Source organism: Parus major, chromosome Z, assembly GCF_001522545.3.
Source record: "Parus major isolate Abel chromosome Z, Parus_major1.1, whole genome shotgun sequence".
NCBI classification, from domain to species: Eukaryota; Metazoa; Chordata; class Aves; order Passeriformes; family Paridae; genus Parus; species Parus major.
Window position 1 is genome coordinate 61,082,691 of NC_031799.1, and position 21,666 is coordinate 61,104,356.

The window sequence follows — 21,666 nt, forward strand, 5'->3', positions numbered from 1 at the left end:
CCTGAGCTGCAGCTGGGCTGCGAGAAAGCAGCTGCAGCCATGGACGGTGAGGAAGAGCTGACTGATGGACTTGGGGTTAAGGCTGCCTGATGGAACACCGGGGCTACAAAAGGGTGGAACAGCCATTTTGTGGGTGAGCACATGGTGGTTTAGTTCCGCTGCAATTTTCCTTATTCAGTCATTCTGTTGTATTTAATAAACCTTTGAAATTTTAAGTGAGCGTTGTTTCTCACATGCTTTTCACTTATCTCTACTTGTATTCATTCCTTATTGGTGGAAAGTGACTGGCTAAACCTATAAAGGAGACAACTCATTCCAGAGTACTCTTTAAATTGTCTTGAACCAAGACACAGACCCATGGTCTCCCGGGGATTATCACACACAGCCACACAGCCAAAGCCACATGTACATGTACACGTACACACATACAGCCCTCCTCAAATGCTGAACTTCAGATATAAATCTCATTTTCTGATCTCAATAATTCTTATTTTACTTCACTGGTTTTGATAGTATTTCAAGACTGCACCCGGACAAAGAAACCTGATCTCATTAAAACTAAACCTCTCAGAAGGCTGTCCAAGTACCTGTTTTTCAAAGTAAGTTAACGATGAAGACTATATGATGTTCCACTACAGGGCAGGATGAAAACTGCTTTTTTGTGAAAGTTGCTATGCAAAGGCTCCACTTGATCCAAGGTATATCCAAGCAAAAGTAACTTCATGGCTGTGACTTGGGGGTGATCAAAACCAGCTGATATTCCAGAGTACAGGCTGAAGCAATCTACACCATCAACCCATATATTATGTACAATTTTTATAAAAACTACTCACCTCTTATCAACATCACCACATGAATAACTAAACTGAGCTGAAACCAAACTGTACTGAGAAGTATGACTGTCACAGCCAGGTACTGTAGATTGCCCTGTTGCAGGGATTTTTTGTAACTTCACACAGTTTTATAAGCTAAGCTTTGAGAGGATAACAGATTCATACATAGCTACAGTTTTCACTGGAAGCTGCTGTTGGTTTTTTATTTACAGGTGTTATTTAGATGCTATGTTCATGGAGAATTTAATGGTGGAATCAAGCTATAAGTGGACCAATAGATTTACTCATTTTGGAATTTTAACTCTACTAGAAAGAGAGTGCTCTCTTTCTCTGTATCATTTCCCCACCATTTATTTTATAGAAAATAACTGCCACTGTAATAGATCACAATCTTCCCTTTTATAAAATATGAAAATGTGGGCTACATCAGAGCTGTCTTTCCTCCTCCTCACGATCTCCACTCCGTAAAAATGCAGGCCATGTTTCTGAGACAGGTTACAAATCTATCGTGGCTTGAGAACAAAGCTAGTACCTCTCAGCAACAATGATTAAAAGCTTTAAAACATATTTTAATTTGACTAAACTATAATTCATTACAAAAGCTTCTAATTATCTTGAAGTACAATACCATTGACAGAGAGCTGCAAAGAATTTTTCAAAGAACGAAAGGCTGAAGAGAGAACAACCAAATGTGCAAATGTTTTGAATATTTTTTCTTAATAAAATGTTAATATGAAGGTAAAACCAAACAGTGTTCATAACATGCATCTTCCTCCCTTTATGCCAGCAATGGTAGCATTTCTCACTGGCCTAATTCTGTGGTGTGCTGAGGGCTTCCATGAAAATGCTGACCTCAAAATCTTTGAGATTATCTGAAATCCTACCTGGAGCTTGTCAAAAGAATAAAGCTATGTGAAAAGCATATGGGAACTTCTTAAAAACTAAATCTTAGATACACAGACAAATCTTAAATACATAGATTATGCATATTGACTGCAACATGATTATAACGTAACTGTGTAAAAATCCTTTCAATAGCTTATTGATAATTTGATTCAATGTAATTTAACTGGCCCTTATTTGCTAAGATAATGTATAAGCCAGTGTTTGGAAAGGAGCCAAAAGAAAAAAGAAGAGAGGAAGTCAGATTAAACTGTGGTTGGCATAGGTTTAGCAAATGTTACAGAACATATGGAATGCAGAATCCAGTGTTATTTCTTGGAAAAACTAGTATTAAATGAAGGACAAATGCCTGAGCCAAACAAATTACGTATTTTTAAATTGCTAAGTACATAACAAGACAATGAAGAAAAATCAGGAAAAAAGTGTTTCACTGCTAAGCATCACTTTGTAACCCATACAAGTAGCATAGCTGCTGCTTTAGTTTATTATTCATATTGCAAGTAAAGATGAAAGTTAAGATTCTACAGTAAAAAACACATCCTGTGTATTTAAATTAACAGTCCTGTCTTGACTTCAGCAGAGGATGAAAAAAGTTACTAAAATCCAGAACGTTAGAAAGAGGTATGATAAGTGCAAATCTATCTTGTCAGACTCCTCTAAGTATTACACACCATTATTAATAAAATGCATTACATTAACTAATTTCATATATTTTGGCATTCATCATCCTCAGTTTACTACTTCTGTAACTCTGCAATTTAGGAATGTTGAGCAATGTCCCTCCATGACACACAACCTACATCAGTGCATGCCTGCACTGAGGTTGTCACGTAGCAAGTCACTGATATCAAAGTCAGCTCTAAAGAAAGACACTTTTCATAATCGCCCAACAATCTGATAAGTGAAAACATACAGATAGGTTTAGGTAAAACCTGCAAGGAGCCTTTACTAAATGGAAAACAGGTGATCCAGTTCCATGCCATGTAATACCCTATTGATCATTAAGTCCAAAGGTTACAGGACTAATAGCTTCCTTGTGGTAATCAAGGAGCAAAACACTGGCCATGGTCAAACAGCTGGGGCATATTTTTACATATTTCCAACATATGCTTCAGTTTTAATGAAAGTAAGGGTCTGGCACATTTATTAATCTTGTAGCTTTCTTCACAAAAGGAGACCCATTTTCCTGAATTTTCTGTTATACCACATTAAAAAAACCAAGAGAAATAATAAAAGCCAGAGGCCACTACTACAGCTGGTGTTACAAAACATCCAGTTTTTTTCTCACAAAAATTCATTTTGAACATAGCTTTAAGAAAACACACACACAAACTACAATAACACAAATCTGCACCCCTCCATTTAGAGAAAACATGCAAGAGGAACAGCAATAGTTAAGAGAGTATGTCTAGTGCACCAGAAAGGAAAAACTAGCTTTTAACAGCAAACAAGCTAGTCCTAACCATTGTGCTTATTATTTACAATTTAACCTAGGGCAAAATAATGCCCAGTGCAAACATACTCAATAAATAGAATAGTCCATACATGCTTGTTTTAAAAAAAAGTGTAGTTTGTTTCTTTTTTCCAATTCAAACAGCATATTTAATCTTGAGAGCTCAAAACATTTGCAATAATGAAGACAGCTTTGAATTTATAAAAATCAACCTTTACACCTTCTGTATAGAAAAACAGCTCTTAAATATTCAATAAAAGGGCTCACTGAATGCACATGGTAATGTCAGCCTTCACTTTAATTCAACCTTGGTAACCAGATCTAGAAAAATGTTTGAACTCTAGTGTCAGTTTAAGAAAGCTGAATATTAGATCACAACATTGAAACCTAGAGTGATACTTCTAATTAGGGGCGTTTGCTCAGAGAATCACCAGAGAACTGGGGGGAGGGAAGGGCTGACCTCTGCCCTCATCTTCTCCTTTAAAGGAGTTTATTTAGCAATTTCCAAAACCCACTAAGCAGCAGTGCAAGTGCACAGGCTGGTTTAAACTACAAGCAGTCAAGTACTATTCTTTGTGAACTAATCACAGTGCTTAAAATGTCCAGGAATACTCATACTATTGGCATGACACACTTGCACCAGATCTTACAATAAAGTAGAAAGAAACAGGAGAAAATGGCCTTAAATGGATGGTAAATCAGTGTTTATCAGAAAACAAATGATGATTCAAAGCTAGTGTATTGAGATAAAATTCAAGCTCTCCACAGCTACATGATGGACTTTTGCAATAAATCATATATTTTATTGCTAGAAATGGATGCTCATATCATTTAGCATCAAAAAATATCACATATATGTTTTGTAAAAGAAGATTTTGTTCATAGAGTGTTATGAAAATAAGTAGCTAACAATTTAGTTGATGTATAGAAGAATTTAATATAATAATTTTAAAATGTTTGACCTGGCAACAGAATAAGGAAAATACTTATTTTTTTATCATCTCTTACATCTTAAGTGCAAGCTAACAGAAAAATAATCATTGAGGGGATTAACTAATCACAGTGAATTTTCTGACATTTCAAATGCTGCTGCCAGCATCTGAATTCTTATAGTGGTGTATAAATGTACATCTCAGCCAGAAAAAAAGGTCAAGAGCATAAATTAAGATGCACTGTTTTTCTCCTCTCAGGAAAAAAAAAAATGCTATATTACAACAGAAGTGGGGGAACATTTGTGAAGGTCAAAATAATCTGAATTTTAATACAGAGCTGTTGTAAAACTATCTATTATTTTCCTTTTTATTTTCTTCCGCAAATATCACCCTTCTGATAGGAAAACACCAGCAAGAATTGGGCTGCATTCACTGTACTTACCTCACCAGAAAGCCATCCTGCCAGTGCTAGCCATTGCTTCAGTGGTGCAAGGTCATTTTGATTTATTTTCTTTGTTTTTTCCCTCTCTCTGGGGGACAACCAATCCAAGAAGTCCCATGGCTTGGCTCAATAATATGTGGAAATGAGTTGCTATTTACTGTGGTTGCAATCCTCAACCTAACTAGCAGCATCTAAACTGAATCACGTGCACTCAAATAGGTGGTTCTTCTGTGGTTTCCCAGCTTGCAACGCCACAATGCAAACTTCAAAGGGATGTGTATGAGAATTGTGATTAAATGTCACATAGAGTGCAAAACATTCAAGACATTCTTCTATCCAGCAATTCTTTGAAAATTTTAAATGTCAATATCCCATCCTTAACCAGTATAGAGCTGCTATTTCCACATCATTTTTCCCCTGAAGTGCAGCCCTATTTGTAGTACTCAAGACAAGAGGAATTTTTGTCCTTAAAAACCAGTTGTTGCTGCACTCATCTTCACAAGAGCTATCAAATTCCAGAAAGGCTGAGATATTCTTTTTCCTGGCAGAAAAAGTATTTGATCCAGAAGCAGACCAAGAAAATATTAAAAAAAAAAAGGAAAAGGAAGAGGAAAAGCAAAAAGAAGAAAAAGAAGAAGAAAAAGAAGAAAAAAAAGAAGGAAATAAAAGAAGAAGAAAGAAAAAAGAAAGAAGGAAGGGAGGAGGAGACAAAGGAGAACAAGAAGAAGAACAAGAAGAAGAACAAGAACAAGAATGATAAAAATAAGAAGGAGGAAGAGAAGGAAAAAAAGAAAGAAAAATAAGAAAAAAGGAAAAAAAAGGAAAAAAGAGAAAAAGAAAAAAAAGAAAAAGAAATAGCGGGATTTATAGACCTCTAAGTTTTCTTTCAACACACTATAGCATTATTAGGATGATAAACAGCTCTGTCCAATTTTCTGGACTAAAACACATCAACTCCTTTTTTAACTGTCGGTAAAAACAGTGTCATGTCTAAATTCTCCCATCCCCAGATACCCAAGTGCTAGGAAAGATAATTACCTTGTCATCTCTGTCATCCTCTTCTTCCTCGTCCTCTAGCATGTCCTCCACTACCTGCAGACAGAAACAGTAGTAGTTGTCATCATTTAAAAAGAAAGAGTTTTGTTCTGTCAATTCTAAGCCTTTTGTAGATGAAAACTTTATTAACATTTGAAATAAATGCACAGAGGGAAAATGTACAACTAGGAAAAAACACTTGATCTAGTGATTCAAATTTAGGAAAGTGTTATAGCTTTAATTGACCTACATTGGGGAATTATATACTGAAAACCCTTCCTTTGCAAAATGCTTGCTTGACAATTTAAGTATTTAAAAGGTAGTTCAAAATTCAGTATATGCCTGCTTTAACTAAAGGAATCCTTTGTCAGCTCCACTGGTGCCTATGCAGCACACACACATGCTCACTTCAAATTTATGGTTACCTGCATAAAAGGTCAACACTTTTAATAGCATTTACAGTATTCACCAAGAGATTCTTGAAAAATACAAAGCCAGAAATAAATTCATAGTAGCTTATCTCCTTATCAAGTTTAACAATGATATATACTCATATGCCACATTAGCCCTTAAACACATTAAAGTGTTTCTTTACTAATAATTTTATACAATCTATGCATCTAACTTTATGCACATTAATTTTTAGCTGCACTTGCCACATCTGCATCTATGTGTTTTTCCATATATAGTTTTTCAGTCCAACACCATGAAATACAAACATACATTAAATTCTTTATCCAAATATTAATAATTATTAATCATACCATCAGCGTGAAACGTTTAGTTTACAGAGAAATCAAATGATTTTCCAAAGATGGACCATACCAGATTCAGACTTAAAAATATCCCTCTCATTACACTGTGATCAATGACCCTAATAGGAAAATTCTCTGTTGATGGAAAAGAAGTTGTACCTCCTTATAACCAGAAAATAGTGTGCTTCTTTATATCTTTATGTTTATATATACGTATTAGGTTATAATAAAATCCATAATGAAGGTCAGCAAAGGTCCAACTAGCCCAGTATCCTATTATGGGTGCAAAAATCTACACTATGTATTATAAAATACACATAAAGAGGAAAAGAAGAGGTAAAATCAATTTTTTTTATTTAAGACAACACACAAAAGTTATAACTTCATAGCCACCCCATAAAATGCTGTGAGTCACCAGAAGGGGGCTCCCACATTCATGTACAAGAACTTAAGGGACTTTATCCAAGAACCAGATTCAGGTAAGAAAAGAATCTAAAAATAAAAGTGTGTGAATCAGTTTCCTTTCCCAGAGTTAGCTCTACCATCAAGAGGGTTCCCATTAGCCATGTTACATGGGCCCATGCAGAGCATGAACAACATCATGGTTTGATGTAACATGCCCACCTACTACAGCACTGTGCATATATGCAAGTCACCCACACAGTTCAAAACATTTGCAGTTTCAGCTATTCCTCCTTGTTTGAACCCTTTCCCAGAACCCCTCTAAGAGGAGTTCTTTTGAGGGGAACCTCCAGTTCAGTCTCCTGGCTGCTCTGTCCTGGAGGTTTGAATGAGATAAAACTAGAAATGCAAAGAAACCATAAAGAGCAAGCAGGTCCAAAAGCATGAGAAGGAAGCATGACCTGATAAATGAAGGAATAACTCCTGAATTCTTCCCTGCACAGAAGAAAAAAAATTTATCAGGAGGAGCCTGATTGACTAATTTGCAGCCTCAGACCTGGCACCAGCCAGGCACATGTATTTCTGAGTCCTCATAGACAGAAAAAGGAATCCAGGCTGTGCTCTAGCCACTGTTCATGAAGAAGTCTCCCTCACCAGTCTGTTGGACTTTTAGGCCAGCTCTGCTCCATCTCTCAAAGAAAGGGGATCAAAGACAGTTTTGATCACAGGGAAATGTTGGGAGCATGTTGTTGAAATGCATATAGTTCCTGCTTGGTTCAATATACCTCTTACATCTCATTTACTGGTGCCTAAGCGACCAGTCTTCACTGACCACTAACCACTCTGAAACAAAAGCATTTTCTGTTTCCCATGCACCTGCATCACCTTCTTGTTCATCTCCTGGTTGCTCATTGCTATATTCCCTGGGCTGTTCAAAATCTTTGGAGAGCTGAGCAGTAAACCTGCATCACTGGAGTAACTGGGTTCTTCAAAAACACACATCCTCAAACCTTTAGTGCTGCTGGTTCCAGTGACCCAAATTACTGAGCAGCTTTACCAACTCTACAAAGAAAATGGTAAAATGAGAAAAGAAGAGGAAAACAAGCTGTTAAGGGCTGCAGCAGATGGGAACTCTCTTAGATCAGTTTTTCCACATGCAAAACACCCACTTAACTACCATTAGTTGATTAAAGACCTAGATATAAATGAGATCTGTTGACTCACATGTTGCCTAATGCCCAGAGCTCACTAAGTCAATAGGTCTCTTACTTTTCAACATTAATCTAGATACTTAAAGATCTCTTTTATGCACATCCAGAAATTTGTTGTCTTGACAAGGTTGAATAGCAGGATATCTATCTGACATTAGCATTCAAGTTAGGATGGAGGCAATTAGTTGAACTGGAAATCTCTAAAATTGTTGTAAATGAGGGCACCTTACAGAAATCACAATATCCATTCTAACTTATCCAGATAATAACACTTCAGACTCAGGTGTGGGGTTCTTTTCCCACATCTAAGGATCTCAAACTACAAACTTTATAGAGAGACAAAATGTTAACTTGTTCAAAGGTCATAAAAAGTCCTTTGAAATTACTTGAAGTATCAGACTAAGCCCAGATATCCATTTCCTCCATTCTATTTTTTAATTCAAAAGCCTAGTGGCTTTTGTCTGTGCTCTTTTTCTAATTTAGCTATGCTATCAATTACATTTAGATTTGGAGTACTAAATTGTTTGGGAAGAAAAACAGAATTCAATTTTTGTAGCAAAATAAAATGTAATGAAACTGTGCTTGTGCCTAAGATACATAAATAATTCTTTGAAGTATATGAAACATAGCCCATACTTTCACTTGTCTTGAAATTCAAAAGAAAGGCTTAAAAGGAAAAACCCAACACACACACAACCATTAAGACAATACAGATATGATAATACAATTCATTAAGGCACCAAAACAAGCGTCTTCAGAACGTGTCCATAAATTAAAACAAGGGAATTAGATTCTTCATAGTCACATGATATATGAATTATTGCCACTCTGAAGCCTTATAAAAGCTTTATACTGAAGTACAGTGTCTTCCAGAACAAAGCAAGGCTGTTCAAGTGAAGTACCGTAAATATGAACACAGGTTTCAGTTTCACATTGTGTTAAGAATACAGTAGATAAAGAAATCCCACAATGGATTTTTTAATCCTTTGATTCTGCTTCATTTCTATTCAAATAAAGTGCACATGTGCCACTCTGTTTGGAAGGAATACATTAGTTATTTGGATCTTTATGTCAAGCATTATACCTGGAGGAGATATAAAGGAGGGAGGGAGGTGATGGGGAAGGAGAAAGAGAAGTGGGGGAAAAAAAGGTAATAAAGATAAAATGCAATGTTACATTTATTTTAATAAAAATTCTATGGCAAAAATCTTACATTGTCCTTAGAACATTCACTCTAAATGATACCTATGTTGTTGGAAATCAAATAGTATTTATCAAACAATGGAAGGGCACTAGGGAAATCAGAAAGACCTAATGCAAGCAGTTAAAAGTGGCATGACCTTCTGTAACATCTCTTGTCACAGAATTATATGTTCCATACTGGTAGAACGTCTTGAAAGAAATTGTTTCTTGGTACTGTCCCTTGAATGTCATGTGAATACAGATGACATTTTAAAAAAACACACATAAGTGGCCTCAAATACAACATGTAAGTTACTTCACAGCGAAAAGGTAAGGAGATGATGTTTAAGCATTACAAAGTTAAGACCCTTCCTCTACAATATATCCCTATTAAAAGCTTATAAATCAGAAGCAGCATGCAATCTAATTCCCATTACTATTCATCATTATTCCTGCTCCATTCCCACCATCTTCAAGAAACACGGGCCAAAAAAACTGTGCGACTCATAATCCATAACAGATTGGAGGACCATTGCTCTGTCACAGCAGATACCATACACCATACAGATACAGGTCACCAGAAGGAAGCACAACCATCACATTTGGACACCGAAGAAAACCTCAGCATCTGTGGGCTACAATGCAGTCTTCTGAGGAAACTGACATTAAATACGAATTGTGTTTATTCTAAAGATCTACTGATTAACAAAGAGGACAGAATTTCTGAGAAAATAATTCATTTTGACTTCTAACCTCAATACCTGCAAAGCAGAGTTGGATTATAGTTATTTGCAGGCATGTTAAATCCAAGCCCTACAGCTGTAGATGACTTAGAAATATCTCCTGAATTTTAAGAATCAGTGGAAAAGTGATGCACTGAAACTTAACACCACTTCTAATGAAAGGTCCTTTTCTCTTAGCATCAGCCTTCTATTTCTCACACAGGGTGTGCAAACCATCATTAATTGTCTCTGTTCTGTGTTTTGCATCTAATCCAAAAGAAACACCTGCATAGAAGATATTCTGATGTCTTCACAAGTTAATAATACCAGGTATTTTCTCTGCACTGAGATGTAAAATAAAGAAAAAAAGGAGGGGAAAAAAAAGGACACTAACTTTGCAGATAGCCATGGTGACTGTTACCTTAATACTTTAATAATACCCCTCCTTAGAACTTCTCTATATCTGCTTAGATCTTACTTGTACTCCTTCAAAGCTAGGCGGTTTCCAGTAAAAACAAAACACTTTCTATGCCGCACACTTTATGATCTCAAATTATCTATAGTCATTTGTATATTTGTAAGTAAGTATTAAGACTATAAAAGAAATCAAAAGTGAGGATGATATTTGGTTCCAAATTAAATGTGTTTTACATGTGAAATTAATGTAGTCAGAATTATACTGTTCAGGACTGTTTGGATTTATATTCATATTGTCCTGCCATGAAATGTACTATAAACTTGTGAGCCATGCAACTCAGTGTATACCTGTAATTGTAATATAAAATTATGCCATTTGTATGGATTAAGGAGAATGCATAAAACCACTTGGGCTTTCTCAGGTCATTTCTTGCTACTTCATTTGAAGGAAAGATACCCATTGTCCACAAGCCCACTACAGCAGCAGTTATGTGCTCATCTTCTCAACATGACGTCTGCTTCTTTTATGGAATTGCCAAAGAGAAACTTTACAGTAGATACATCTTCATTAAAATGTCCAAGTTTTATACTACATTTATAAGGAAAATAAAGATCAAATTAAGAGATTCTGATTTAAGAGTACAGTATTTCTGGGTCCAACCAGATTTATACATTTTGATCTTGGGGTATTCATCTGTAGTATTCATCAGAATAACTGAACTACTAGATGTGATAATTAGTGTGATAAGCTTCTCAGTAACATTGAATATATTGCAGTACAGAAGACAGAAGAATAAAAACAAAAGCATTAGTACTTTTCTACTAAATTACTTTCTGGTTTTTACATAGGCACTCAAATTATGTCTTCTAACAGAATGCATTTTGTTAGCTTATTCTGGGAAGTGCTCATAATGTAATTTAGTCTGATTCTTAATAGGAAATAAGACTAATATGGCTATCAGAGGCCTTTTGATGCATGCTGCTGATTACACGGAGTTCGGTAATGTCAACAACAGAATTTTTATTTACAGTATAATACATTTCTTGGGAACATGTATCAGCAGTAAATACAGCTGATTATACAAGAGCATGTAATCTTTTTACTGTTGTCAGCTTTATATGCACTCAATATTCAATTGCCCATGTAGTAAAGACGAAGTAATTTTTAACATTACGATGGTACAAGTACTATACCATTTCTCTCATTTTCTTTCAATATTTTGTTCTCATTTATTTTAGCTTTCTCTTGTATTTACACAATGTACTGTGAACTGAATATTAGGTGTTTATTTGAAGTATGTCTCCATCTAAAGGCTTCGATATGTACTGTACACTTGAAATGTCAGATCTCTCAGAATGCTTCATTTTTAGTTCAGCAGAATAAAAATAACTGCATTCTTTGCTTAGCTAAGTATGAATGAAAGATTACTATGCAGTACTATTAAAAATAACACCTTCACAAAATATTGTGAACTAGAATTCTTAGGTAAAACCTTATGATAAATTATCTTATAAAGAACACAAATATCTCATTAGAGGTTTTCATTGTTATTATTATTTCTTTTCCAACATATTGTTTCCAGATTCTAGAAGGACCAGATATGCTTCTATTATAAAATAGCATTTATCCAAGTTATTTTACGCTTATGGGTGTACCCCAGTGTCTATTACACTCAGATTTGAAGTTGACCAGTTTTTTGGTACAAAAAATTAATGTTACATATTTTAGGTGAAAATGTATGTAATACACATATTGTTGTAATTTCAGTTAGGTATTTTTTGCCCTGGTGTTTATATATTTCTGTAAGTACAGTAAAATACCAAAATTCTTAAGTCTTGCCTTCATTAAAATGTGCTAAAGTGATAGAAAGCAAAAAAAAACCAAAACAACCAAACAATAAAAATTTCACATTACTATGGGAGCTTTTTCTAGAAACTAAACTGATATTAGGTTACATAGTACTGAATGTTTGTAATAGCCACTACAATCTGTCTGTGAATCTTGTTGCCATTTAAACCTTCAGGCAAATGCAAATGCAAAAAAAATAATTATAACAGCCACATACAGAAAATGCTTCCTCTGTGCTATGAACTTCAATTTTATTTTAGATGCCAGCAATATTGAAAGACTTGGAAATAAAAAGTGGCAAAATTTAAATTAAAAAAACAGTTTGTTTCTGACAGGCAAAAGAAAATTAAATTTTTTAAAGAATTCTGGAGCTATTTAGAATGGGGTTTTGGTTTTGGCCTTTTCAGGTGACCAAAACAAGCCAAAGTATTCCAATTCTGTAGTGAGTTTGGGTTTGCAGCTGTTGCTGGGTTAAGAACAAGCACATAAAGTTTTGCCAAGGATTTTACTATGTACTCTGCTACTGTATGCAGACCTCTGACACAGAGATTATGACTGCAGTATGGACAGCCTCTTTTATCTGTAGCTGAGACAGCCACTTGCAGCACCGTATTTTTCTGTTAGGCTGCAGAAGAGAAATGCCTACTTCCCAGTGCAGATCTTTACATAGTGTACTGTTGAATTACTGAACAACGCATTTAAAATATTTATAGTACCAACACTTAGTTAAATAACCTTTATGTAAGATTTATGTTGATTTGTTCAAGTCTCATTTAATGGAAAATTATGATGAGGATGTTTCATAAAGATAATTCTCCATTTAAATGCAGCAGGCCACCAAACATTATGATGCGATCTAGAGCAAATTTGTCCAGCTTCAGTGATTATGTGCACTCATAAAAATTAGACTTGATCAACAAAATTTAAATGCATGATTAAGCTGATTTTCATGTTTCTGTTCTGATATATTAAAAGAAACCCCATCCTGTCCCATTGCAGAGCACTACATTATATATTTATTTCCTGACTGTATGGGTCACATAGAAAAAAACCCAAAAACATCTGTGTGGAGACAACAATGATTCTTAGTGGAATATGTAATAATCAGGCGCATGTTGTGCCTTGTTCTTCAACAGCACCCATGCTGCCCACAGAAACATACCATTTGCAAAAGCCCTTCAAATTTATTTTATTGATAACAAATGAAGGCAAAGTTTATGATTAAATAGGAGCTAGAAAATACAAGATTAAATCAGTTTTGCATGATATTGAAATAATGTTATAGAAACAATCATACTTTCCTTACTTTTAGACTCACAGATGTGGCTAGCTTCACACACATATTGCTCTGTGGCTGTGTGCAGAGCAGCAGCCCTTATGCTGGGGGGAACATGTGGCTACCATCATTATTATCATACCAGAGGCAAAACTTTGTAGGAAAGTACAGTCAGAAAGCAGGCAAGATGTACTTGCTCACCTGACATCGTTCTCTTGTATCTTGTGCAAATTACATACTCCAGACACAGTCTAGCTAGAATACATGGGGCAATGACTTATTTTTTCCATTAATTCATAGCAAGAATTTAGTTCACAGTTAGAAATCTCTGCAGACTCCCTGGCAGAATAGAACTTCTGGACTTGAAGCTCAAAACCCCGAAGTACCACACTGGCAAGGCATCTGACACACTTGGTGTTTGTTCTGTATTCATCTGCACATGAAAGCCTTTGAATATAAGGACCATAAGGACTCAGTCTTTAAAACCATGAAGTGAAGAAACAGGAAAAAATTAAGTTCCTGCCTTGTTTACTTACTTGGTAACTCAGTTTTCAACTTCTAGGAAAACAGCTGGTTAAAGTCAGGCACTTTCCTGCTAGAGTTAATTTATGCATTGAATGTACTGCAAAGTGGCACTCTCAGCCCCAAACAGGAGCTGCAACAAATCCACCTGACAGTACTCTGACAGACACTATTGCCTGGCTCCTAGAACAGAGTGATAGGATTCTAATCATAAAAGATCTCCTAGGTGCAAGCCAGCTAGGCTTCTATGATCAATCCAAGCTCATTGTACTGACCACCTTTTCCTGAATGAAAAAGGAATTCACTCAGATGGCCATATCGATAAGCATCATTCTTCCCATCCTCACTTTTTAAATTTGGCCATTTTGAGAGCACACATGAAAATTTGAATCCTCATATTGGAGGACTACAGAAAAGTACCCAGAGAAAACTGCTTAAAATCTTTAAATAAAAGGCTGTCTTTAACAAAATTCTTTTTCTTCTGTTCTCAAAATTTAATCCTAAACATGGCTAGTTCTAACTTCTAATAGAAAAATACACATATAAATCATCAAAGTCTGTGTAGGAAAAAATCTACAGTGAAATTAGATGTCTTGTTGTCACTTTATATAATTCTTAAAAGATAGATAATATATATATATGTACTCTATTATGCAAATTCATTTAAAAGTTGTGTATGGCACATTAACTCCCAGCTGTTGAGCATAATTTGGTATGTAATGACATATGCATCTCTTAACTTTATGAGGAAATTGGCTACTTAATATTTCTTTAAAGGTTCTAAGTATTAACTATCAATGTTAATAATATCAATGAGATGTGATCAAACCTCTTCTCCATGGAAGTATATATGGCAGAAAAATATTCACAGGTACCTTCAGGGATGTGCATTAAATGTTAAATTGCTTGGAAAAAAATCCTTAACAAATAGCAGACCAAAAGGAAAGAAAGATTTGTCTCTTCAGTTGAGAGAATATCATAGTGGTAGAGGTTGGCAGGGCCATCCTGTCCTCCCCAGTCAAGCAGACGTCATCAAGCCCTAACTCCCTACTCACACAAGGTCACCTCTGAGTATGTTGTCTTGAATATCTCCACAGATGAACATGTCACAACCTCTGATGGCAATCTGGCCCTGGTTGTGACCACAGCCACAATGAAAGTGCTTTCTTGTGGTCAGATGAATTTTCATGTATTTTGGTTTGTGGCCATTGATACTGGATGGTGCTCCTGTGATGGAGCATCACTGAGAAGAGGCTGTGTCTCTCTCCCGCTCCCTTCAGCCATTTATGCACATCATCAAGAACCCTCCTCCATGCAGAACAGTACCAGCTTGCTCAGCTTCTCCTTGTATGCCAGATGCTTTGATCCCTTCATCATCATTCCTTTGCTGGAATGAAAAGCAACTCCCACTCCTCACCTCCCCAGCCTGTCCTAACTAAAAAGCCAGTATACATAGACTTCGTGACATACATGACAGCAGTTTCACCATGTCTCTGTGATTGTGAATGAATGTAGCTTCATGCGGACCTCTGAACTCCTACTGGTTCCTGTATTGTGCACACTAATGTACTTACCCCACACATGCTGGCTTCTCAGAGAAGGTGGGAGAGACTTTTCCAGAGGCCATTTCTTTATTTGTGTGTGTGGTGGATTTCAGTGCTGGCTAAAAATTACTACTGTACTTACTCAGTTCTTATTGTGAGATATAGGTTAGGAGAAGGGTAAAATAGGCTTAAAGCTTAAAAGGAATAAAGAAACCTTATTAAGAGAACTAAAAAAATGAAACTTTTAGAATACTTTTTTTTTTTGCCTTTTTTTTTTTTTTTTTAACTGATAATGTAGAGACAAAACTTGGGAAGTTAAATTAGTTACTAACTATATAATAGCTTTTAATTAGTTTTTGTAGGGAGGGGAGGTTTTTTCTTTCTATGCTATGGAGACTTTTTTATAAGGAACAGGTTTTTCATGGCTTTTTATTTTTTCAAATAGTAGATGCTTGGGATAAGTTTTGTAATTGTGAATTTTTTTATTTTACAGTTTTTTTACATGTGTGTTTATGAGCTATGAACTTATGTGGCATTAGTTTAAGGATGAGTTATTTAAAAGCAAAGGCTTTCTTTATTTGTTTGTGTGATTATTTTTATTTTTGAGAATGGAGGTTTATTTTTTTTCTGGGGTAAAGTGTTTTTATTACTCTTATCTCTTTTTTATTTGTTTAAGCTTTTTATGGGATTATAGCTACTTTAATATTTTCTTGGATTTATTAAAGGGTGTTTTTGCTTACATCTATAGTTTGATATATTTTCATTAATTAAAGGGGATATTTTAGTGTATTATTTATTTTTATAGCTTTATTAAAATAATTTTAGTTTAATACAAATGCATTTTTTAATTTAATTTTTGGTTTGATTCTTTATTGATTTCAGTGTTTTTATGTTGTTTTTTATGTGTTTTTACTTTGTCTTTTTTTTTTTTTTTTAAACTTGAGGGGAGAATTGTGATTTGTAGGTCTTATCTGTGTACTGAGAGGGTTAAATTTTGCCAGGCCTGCAGATGGTTGTGAGCAGCGGTTATGATGATGGATTTCAGGCTGTGCTGGGCTCTTCTCTCTGCGTGGCAGTGCTGGGAGGGGGGCTCAGCCTGGAGCTGTCGGTGTGAACCAGGAGGGAGCTTAGTGTTGGTAAGATGTCAGTAGCTGTGGTTTGGCTGAGGGGAAGCCCTGCAGCCTCCATTCCCTGCCTAGGAGCCACTGAGGTCCGGCCCAGCCTCCTGCAGGCTGCACAGACTGTGGGTGAGCAGGGCCGGCCTCACCAGAGCTCTGGTACCTTCTGAAGCCGGAAACTAAGACAGAGATTTCTTGGGCTTGCTCGTTTTAAAATGTAGATCTCACAGAGGTGGATTGAATTCCTAAATGGTTCAAAATGTTGTCAGGTCTCAGAACTAGCCAGCTATTGGCCTTTCCCAGGTACAGAGGAAGCACCCAGCAGCTTCTCTCAAGAGAAATCACTTCTGTGGATGTTTTCTTACTTCTTCACTAAGTATCAATTAATGTGAAACCACCACAGTGTGTCTACATGTGGGCTAGGGGACACATCTGTCTTGTTGGTTTGGTTTTGAGGGCTCTCTTGACCATTCATCCTGCACCCTTTTCTTGCCAACTCAGACCACCAACTTCATGATGGGGCAGTAGCTTCAAACTGACAGAAGGCTGGTTTAGATTAGATATTGGGAAGAAATGTTTCATTGTGAGGATAGGGAGGAATTGGTACAGGTTGCCCAGAGAAGCTATAGGTGCCCCATCCCCGGCAGAATTCCAAAGCCAGGTTGGACAGGGCTTTGAGCCTTGAGAACTTGGTCTGGTGGAAGGTGTTGCTCTGAAGGTCCCCTCCAAATCAAACTATTCTGATTCCTCACTTGAGGAATCACTTTTGTGGGTCACCATCACCTCTCTCCCCCATTTATGTTTAGTTTAATGCTCTCCTCATTAGGTTGGATAGCCTTCTGGGAAAGAAGACTTTGCCCCATGTGGTGAGGTGTATCTCTTCCTAGTAGTCTTCAATCCTGAAAAGGTACCCCCAGTTGTAAAAACCAGGTCCCTGCTGTCAGTAAGAGCTATGCAACTGGTTGTTGTCCTTCCAGATCTATCCAGTCCTCCACAGGCAGGATGGAGGAGAAAATGACCTGTGCTCCCTGTCTGCTACCTATTCGGTTATGGAAGAACAAGAACTTGCACTATCACCACAGGAGATCCAATGAGCCTGTTACAGCAGTTAAGCATTATAGACCAACAGCTGAAAGACTGTCACAGTTTGTCCTAATTGTGGAAGCAAGGCTTATGTACACAGGGTAAAAATAGTGATTCATAGCTTTGCAAATTGTGTTTAATTCTCCATATGACACACTCCAACCATACAATCAACTGTTTCCTCCCAGGGAAAGGGACAAGAACAGCTGGACAGTGTGAACATTTTAAATTACTTTGGGAGATTATCTGACCATTCCTTAAGTTAGGCAGCTCCAGCAGGCAGTCCAAACACGCAGAACACAGCCTGAAGTAGAAATGCACAAGTATCTTTACATCTGCCACATGACTCGATGACAGAAATTAATTTTAGTTCAGTTCAGAACTATCGACTAAGTCTACCTCTATCTAAAGTCACATTACTGTTTAATGCTCCTATTTCATGAGAGTGTATCTTTCAGAAATATAATTAATCTTGATCAAAATATAAAAAAGATGTGGAATCCAATGCTTCCTTTGGAAATTTGCATCAGTGTTGGACTAAAATCACAATGATCATCAATCCTACGAGGAGTCCAACTGAATCCATGGAGACATAGTATGCTGCTTCACCTCTCTGTTGGGCATTCCAGTAGACTTATCTTCTCCTAGGAAATACTCTTGTGCCTTCCCCTTGCCCCAGCCATATTGCACCTTGAATTCAAGAAAGGACTTGCATGTATTACTCACTAAGAGTTGGAAAAATGGCAAAATAATGTTACTTTATTTTTGCATTCAAACAAGAAGCACAGGTTTATGTTATAATACAGGTGTCCAGATCCTTGTTTGGCAGATGAATTTCTCCATGAGGAAATAAGAACCAAACTACTTAAAAAAACCCTGATGCCCAAGAGGAAAAAGCAAATAGTATCTTGTCTACAGAGATGGTCACAAAAGGATGAGTTAAGGCTGGTCTATCTGCCATATCCAGACAGAAACTCAGTGATCACTAATCATTGACCTGTAGAAGAAGTGTGGTCCCTAGCATCTGGACTGATAAGACAACTGACAATGGAAACCAGCTCTTCTGAGTGCTTTGCATGGTCCCAAATTGAAGTATGTTCCTTAGACATTGAACAAGTACAAATCATATACAATTTTTAACTATGCTTGCCTAACGTTAATCAGGTAATAAAATACCTTTATACCAAATACATTTATCTTTGTGTCTTATCATTAGCCTTAGGATTTCAGAGTAACTTCTAAACTTAGATGATCATCTAAACATCTAAACACATCTAAACATTTAAAACATCTAAAGTTAGATAATATTTCTAAGATAAGTAGTCAATGGTTTCACTGAGACACACGAGGAATCTCTGAAGACTTAGGAAGAGAAACCAGATCTCATGAATGCTGAAGCATTCTCTAGCCACTAGGAAACACTGCTTAATTAATTTAGATAAAATTTACACTTTGCATAGGAAAATGTAAGTAGTTAAATGACTCCTATTCTAATGATATTGTGCTAATGACCTGAGCTAAGGACTCATGATATTACTGAAGACTCATAAGTTCATTAGAAAGGCTTACAATAAATCTGCAAATGACTTCACTCAAGGCAGATGCTCAACATGATGATAAGCAAACTTAAATCTTTAAAAACAAGGTCATTAATTCCACATATACCAAATATTTGGGATCAACATGGTTGTTAGATATAGGCTGCATTAGCTTGGTCTGAAGCACTCTCAGCAAGAGAAAAGTTTTAGGAGCAGCATTTGGTATTTTTAACTGAGGGTCCATCAGTAGCTTCATTCATTTGTTAAAAAGTTGCATAGCTAGATAATCTTCCCAGGCAGGTGGTATTTCAGAGAGAAATTAAATGTATTGCAGCTCACAAGTGATATTTCTCCTTTCACCAGGGATTTCAGGTACCCATAAAATCTTCAGGTTGGTAAGCTTTAAACCATCAGGAGACAATGGTCTGTGTTTTAAGTATTGTGTCTTTTAAATCCTGATCTTAGGTTTTTTCCATAAGTGTAATCACATTTGGGATTAGGGAATACCTTTATCATTCCCACCCTTATTTTTAGATGATCCTTGGAAGCATAAGTCTTATGTAGACAGGTAAGAAGAGTGTTGGGATCAGGACTGTATGTGCTCTACTAACAGCAGTTGCTAGACATTAGGTGATCACTCAGGCTGGAAGGAATTTCCAAACTCCTGCTCAAAGTGGGGTCAACCATGAGGTAAGATCAGGTTCCTCAGAGCTTTACTCAGTCAGGTCCTAGAAACTTCCTATAGCAACTGCAGTTTCCTGAGCAACCTCTTCTATTGCTTTACGATTCTCCTAGCAAAGTTTTTTCAGTCTGAACCTCTTTTGTTTCAAATGAAGCTTGTTGCCTCTTCCACCACAGATCACTTGTGCAGTCCTCTTGATCCAACTTCTTGTTAACCTCCTAGGTTAACAATAATAGTATATATTATTAGTAATAATAGGATATTCCAGTCACTAGAAGCCTTCTATTCTCCAGGATCTTTCTCCACTTCCTTCAGCTTCTCTTCAAGGGCTAGTTGATGAGGGCTTAAGCCCCTGATCCAGTTGGTAGTCCTTCACTGACCTTGCTGAAGTCAATCAATGACTTTCTAGAACTGGTGTGTCCCAAACTGGACACTATTCTAGATGAATTCTAGCAAATGCTGAGGAGTGGAGATAACCACTTCCCTCAGTCCACTACCTGTGCTTCTGATTATCTCACTGCCTTCTAAGACCCCTAGGCCCAGTTCAGAAAGTGTTTTCAGACAACCAGTTTCTACTCTGTATCACTGCAACAGGTTATTTCTCCCCAGGATCAGGATTCTTCCTTCTGAATGTCATGCCTTTCCTATCAGTTCATTTATCCAACTCAGATCTCTTTGAGTGGCAGATCCAGAGTGTCAAATGGTCCCACACACCTGATGTAACTTGATGGGGGTGCATTATCATCTCCTGTACATCACTGGAAGAGATGTTAACAGGACCTTGCACCTTCGCAGTCCATTTGTTATCGACCTCCATTAATTGCTGTCCTCAGAGACCAGTTATCTAATCTGTTTTGGCTTTTTCCTCTCCCTGTTCAGTTATCCATTCAGATCATAAAGTAGTAGACAACGTGCTGCTTTTGGGATACAAAAACTAGTACAAATATCAAATTTTAAGGCTCAGCGGTACCTCATGCAAAATCCTTTATCTTCCTAGGAAATTTGTACAGCATATAATAAAACTTCCAACTTTTAATACGTACTTCTGAAAATCAAAACCATTTAAATATTATTAATAAATACCAGTTATTAGCAAATGTTTGCTACATTATATCCTAACTACATGTATTTAATTGAATGATGGCATTAAATGAGGAGAAGAAAATAGGAAAAAGCTAATATTAAGCTAAATGGATTAATGATGAATTGTGAAATACAGTAAAATGTGATACATTCTGAAACTGTTAATAAACTGGGATAATTTTAATCTTTAACTTCAACATGTGAAATAAAAAAATGTAACATAAGGACTTAGCCATATAAAATAATTATCAAAGAATTTTCCTTTTCCTCAACAATAAGCCTCTCTGCTCCCACACAAAACAGATTTTCTAGATAGTGCATGTTCTATTGTATTTTTGCATGACATTTCAACAAAACCAGACACACTTATTGGACAGCCAGAATAAAATTAAATTGCAGGTGGGAAAATTGTCTCTCAAACATTGTGAAGGGAGACATTTTGAAAAAGATATCGTATTTAAACCCAGTTTAAAAATTTTACCTAGTTAAAAAAGGAAAAGGACATGCATGCCCTTGAAGTAGAGAAGACTTACTGTATCATGTTGCCTGTTATCTTTTCCTGATACGATCAAGAAGTAGTTCCATGCCAGCAGCAACAACAAAGCCAGTGGTATCATGTAGAGCTCAAAGTTCCAGACCACAAAAAGAAAAAGCTAGAAGACAGAGCAGGAAAAAAGAGATTGA

General features: G+C 36.4%; 1 protein-coding gene across 3 annotated transcripts in view; it reads right to left on the reverse strand.

Moving 5' to 3' along the window:
* The window catches only part of MCTP1 (multiple C2 and transmembrane domain containing 1), a 216,858-nt gene that overhangs the window by 34,499 nt on the left and 160,693 nt on the right, over positions 1–21,666 (reverse strand). For all 3 annotated transcript variants that reach the window (XM_015653442.2, XM_015653441.2, XM_033520479.1), the window contains 2 exons: positions 21,516–21,635; positions 5,602–5,655 (listed from right to left, as the gene is read on the reverse strand). In XM_015653442.2, the coding sequence (XP_015508928.1) occupies positions 5,602–5,655; positions 21,516–21,635 (174 nt within the window). The remainder of the gene's footprint in view (positions 1–5,601; positions 5,656–21,515; positions 21,636–21,666) is intronic.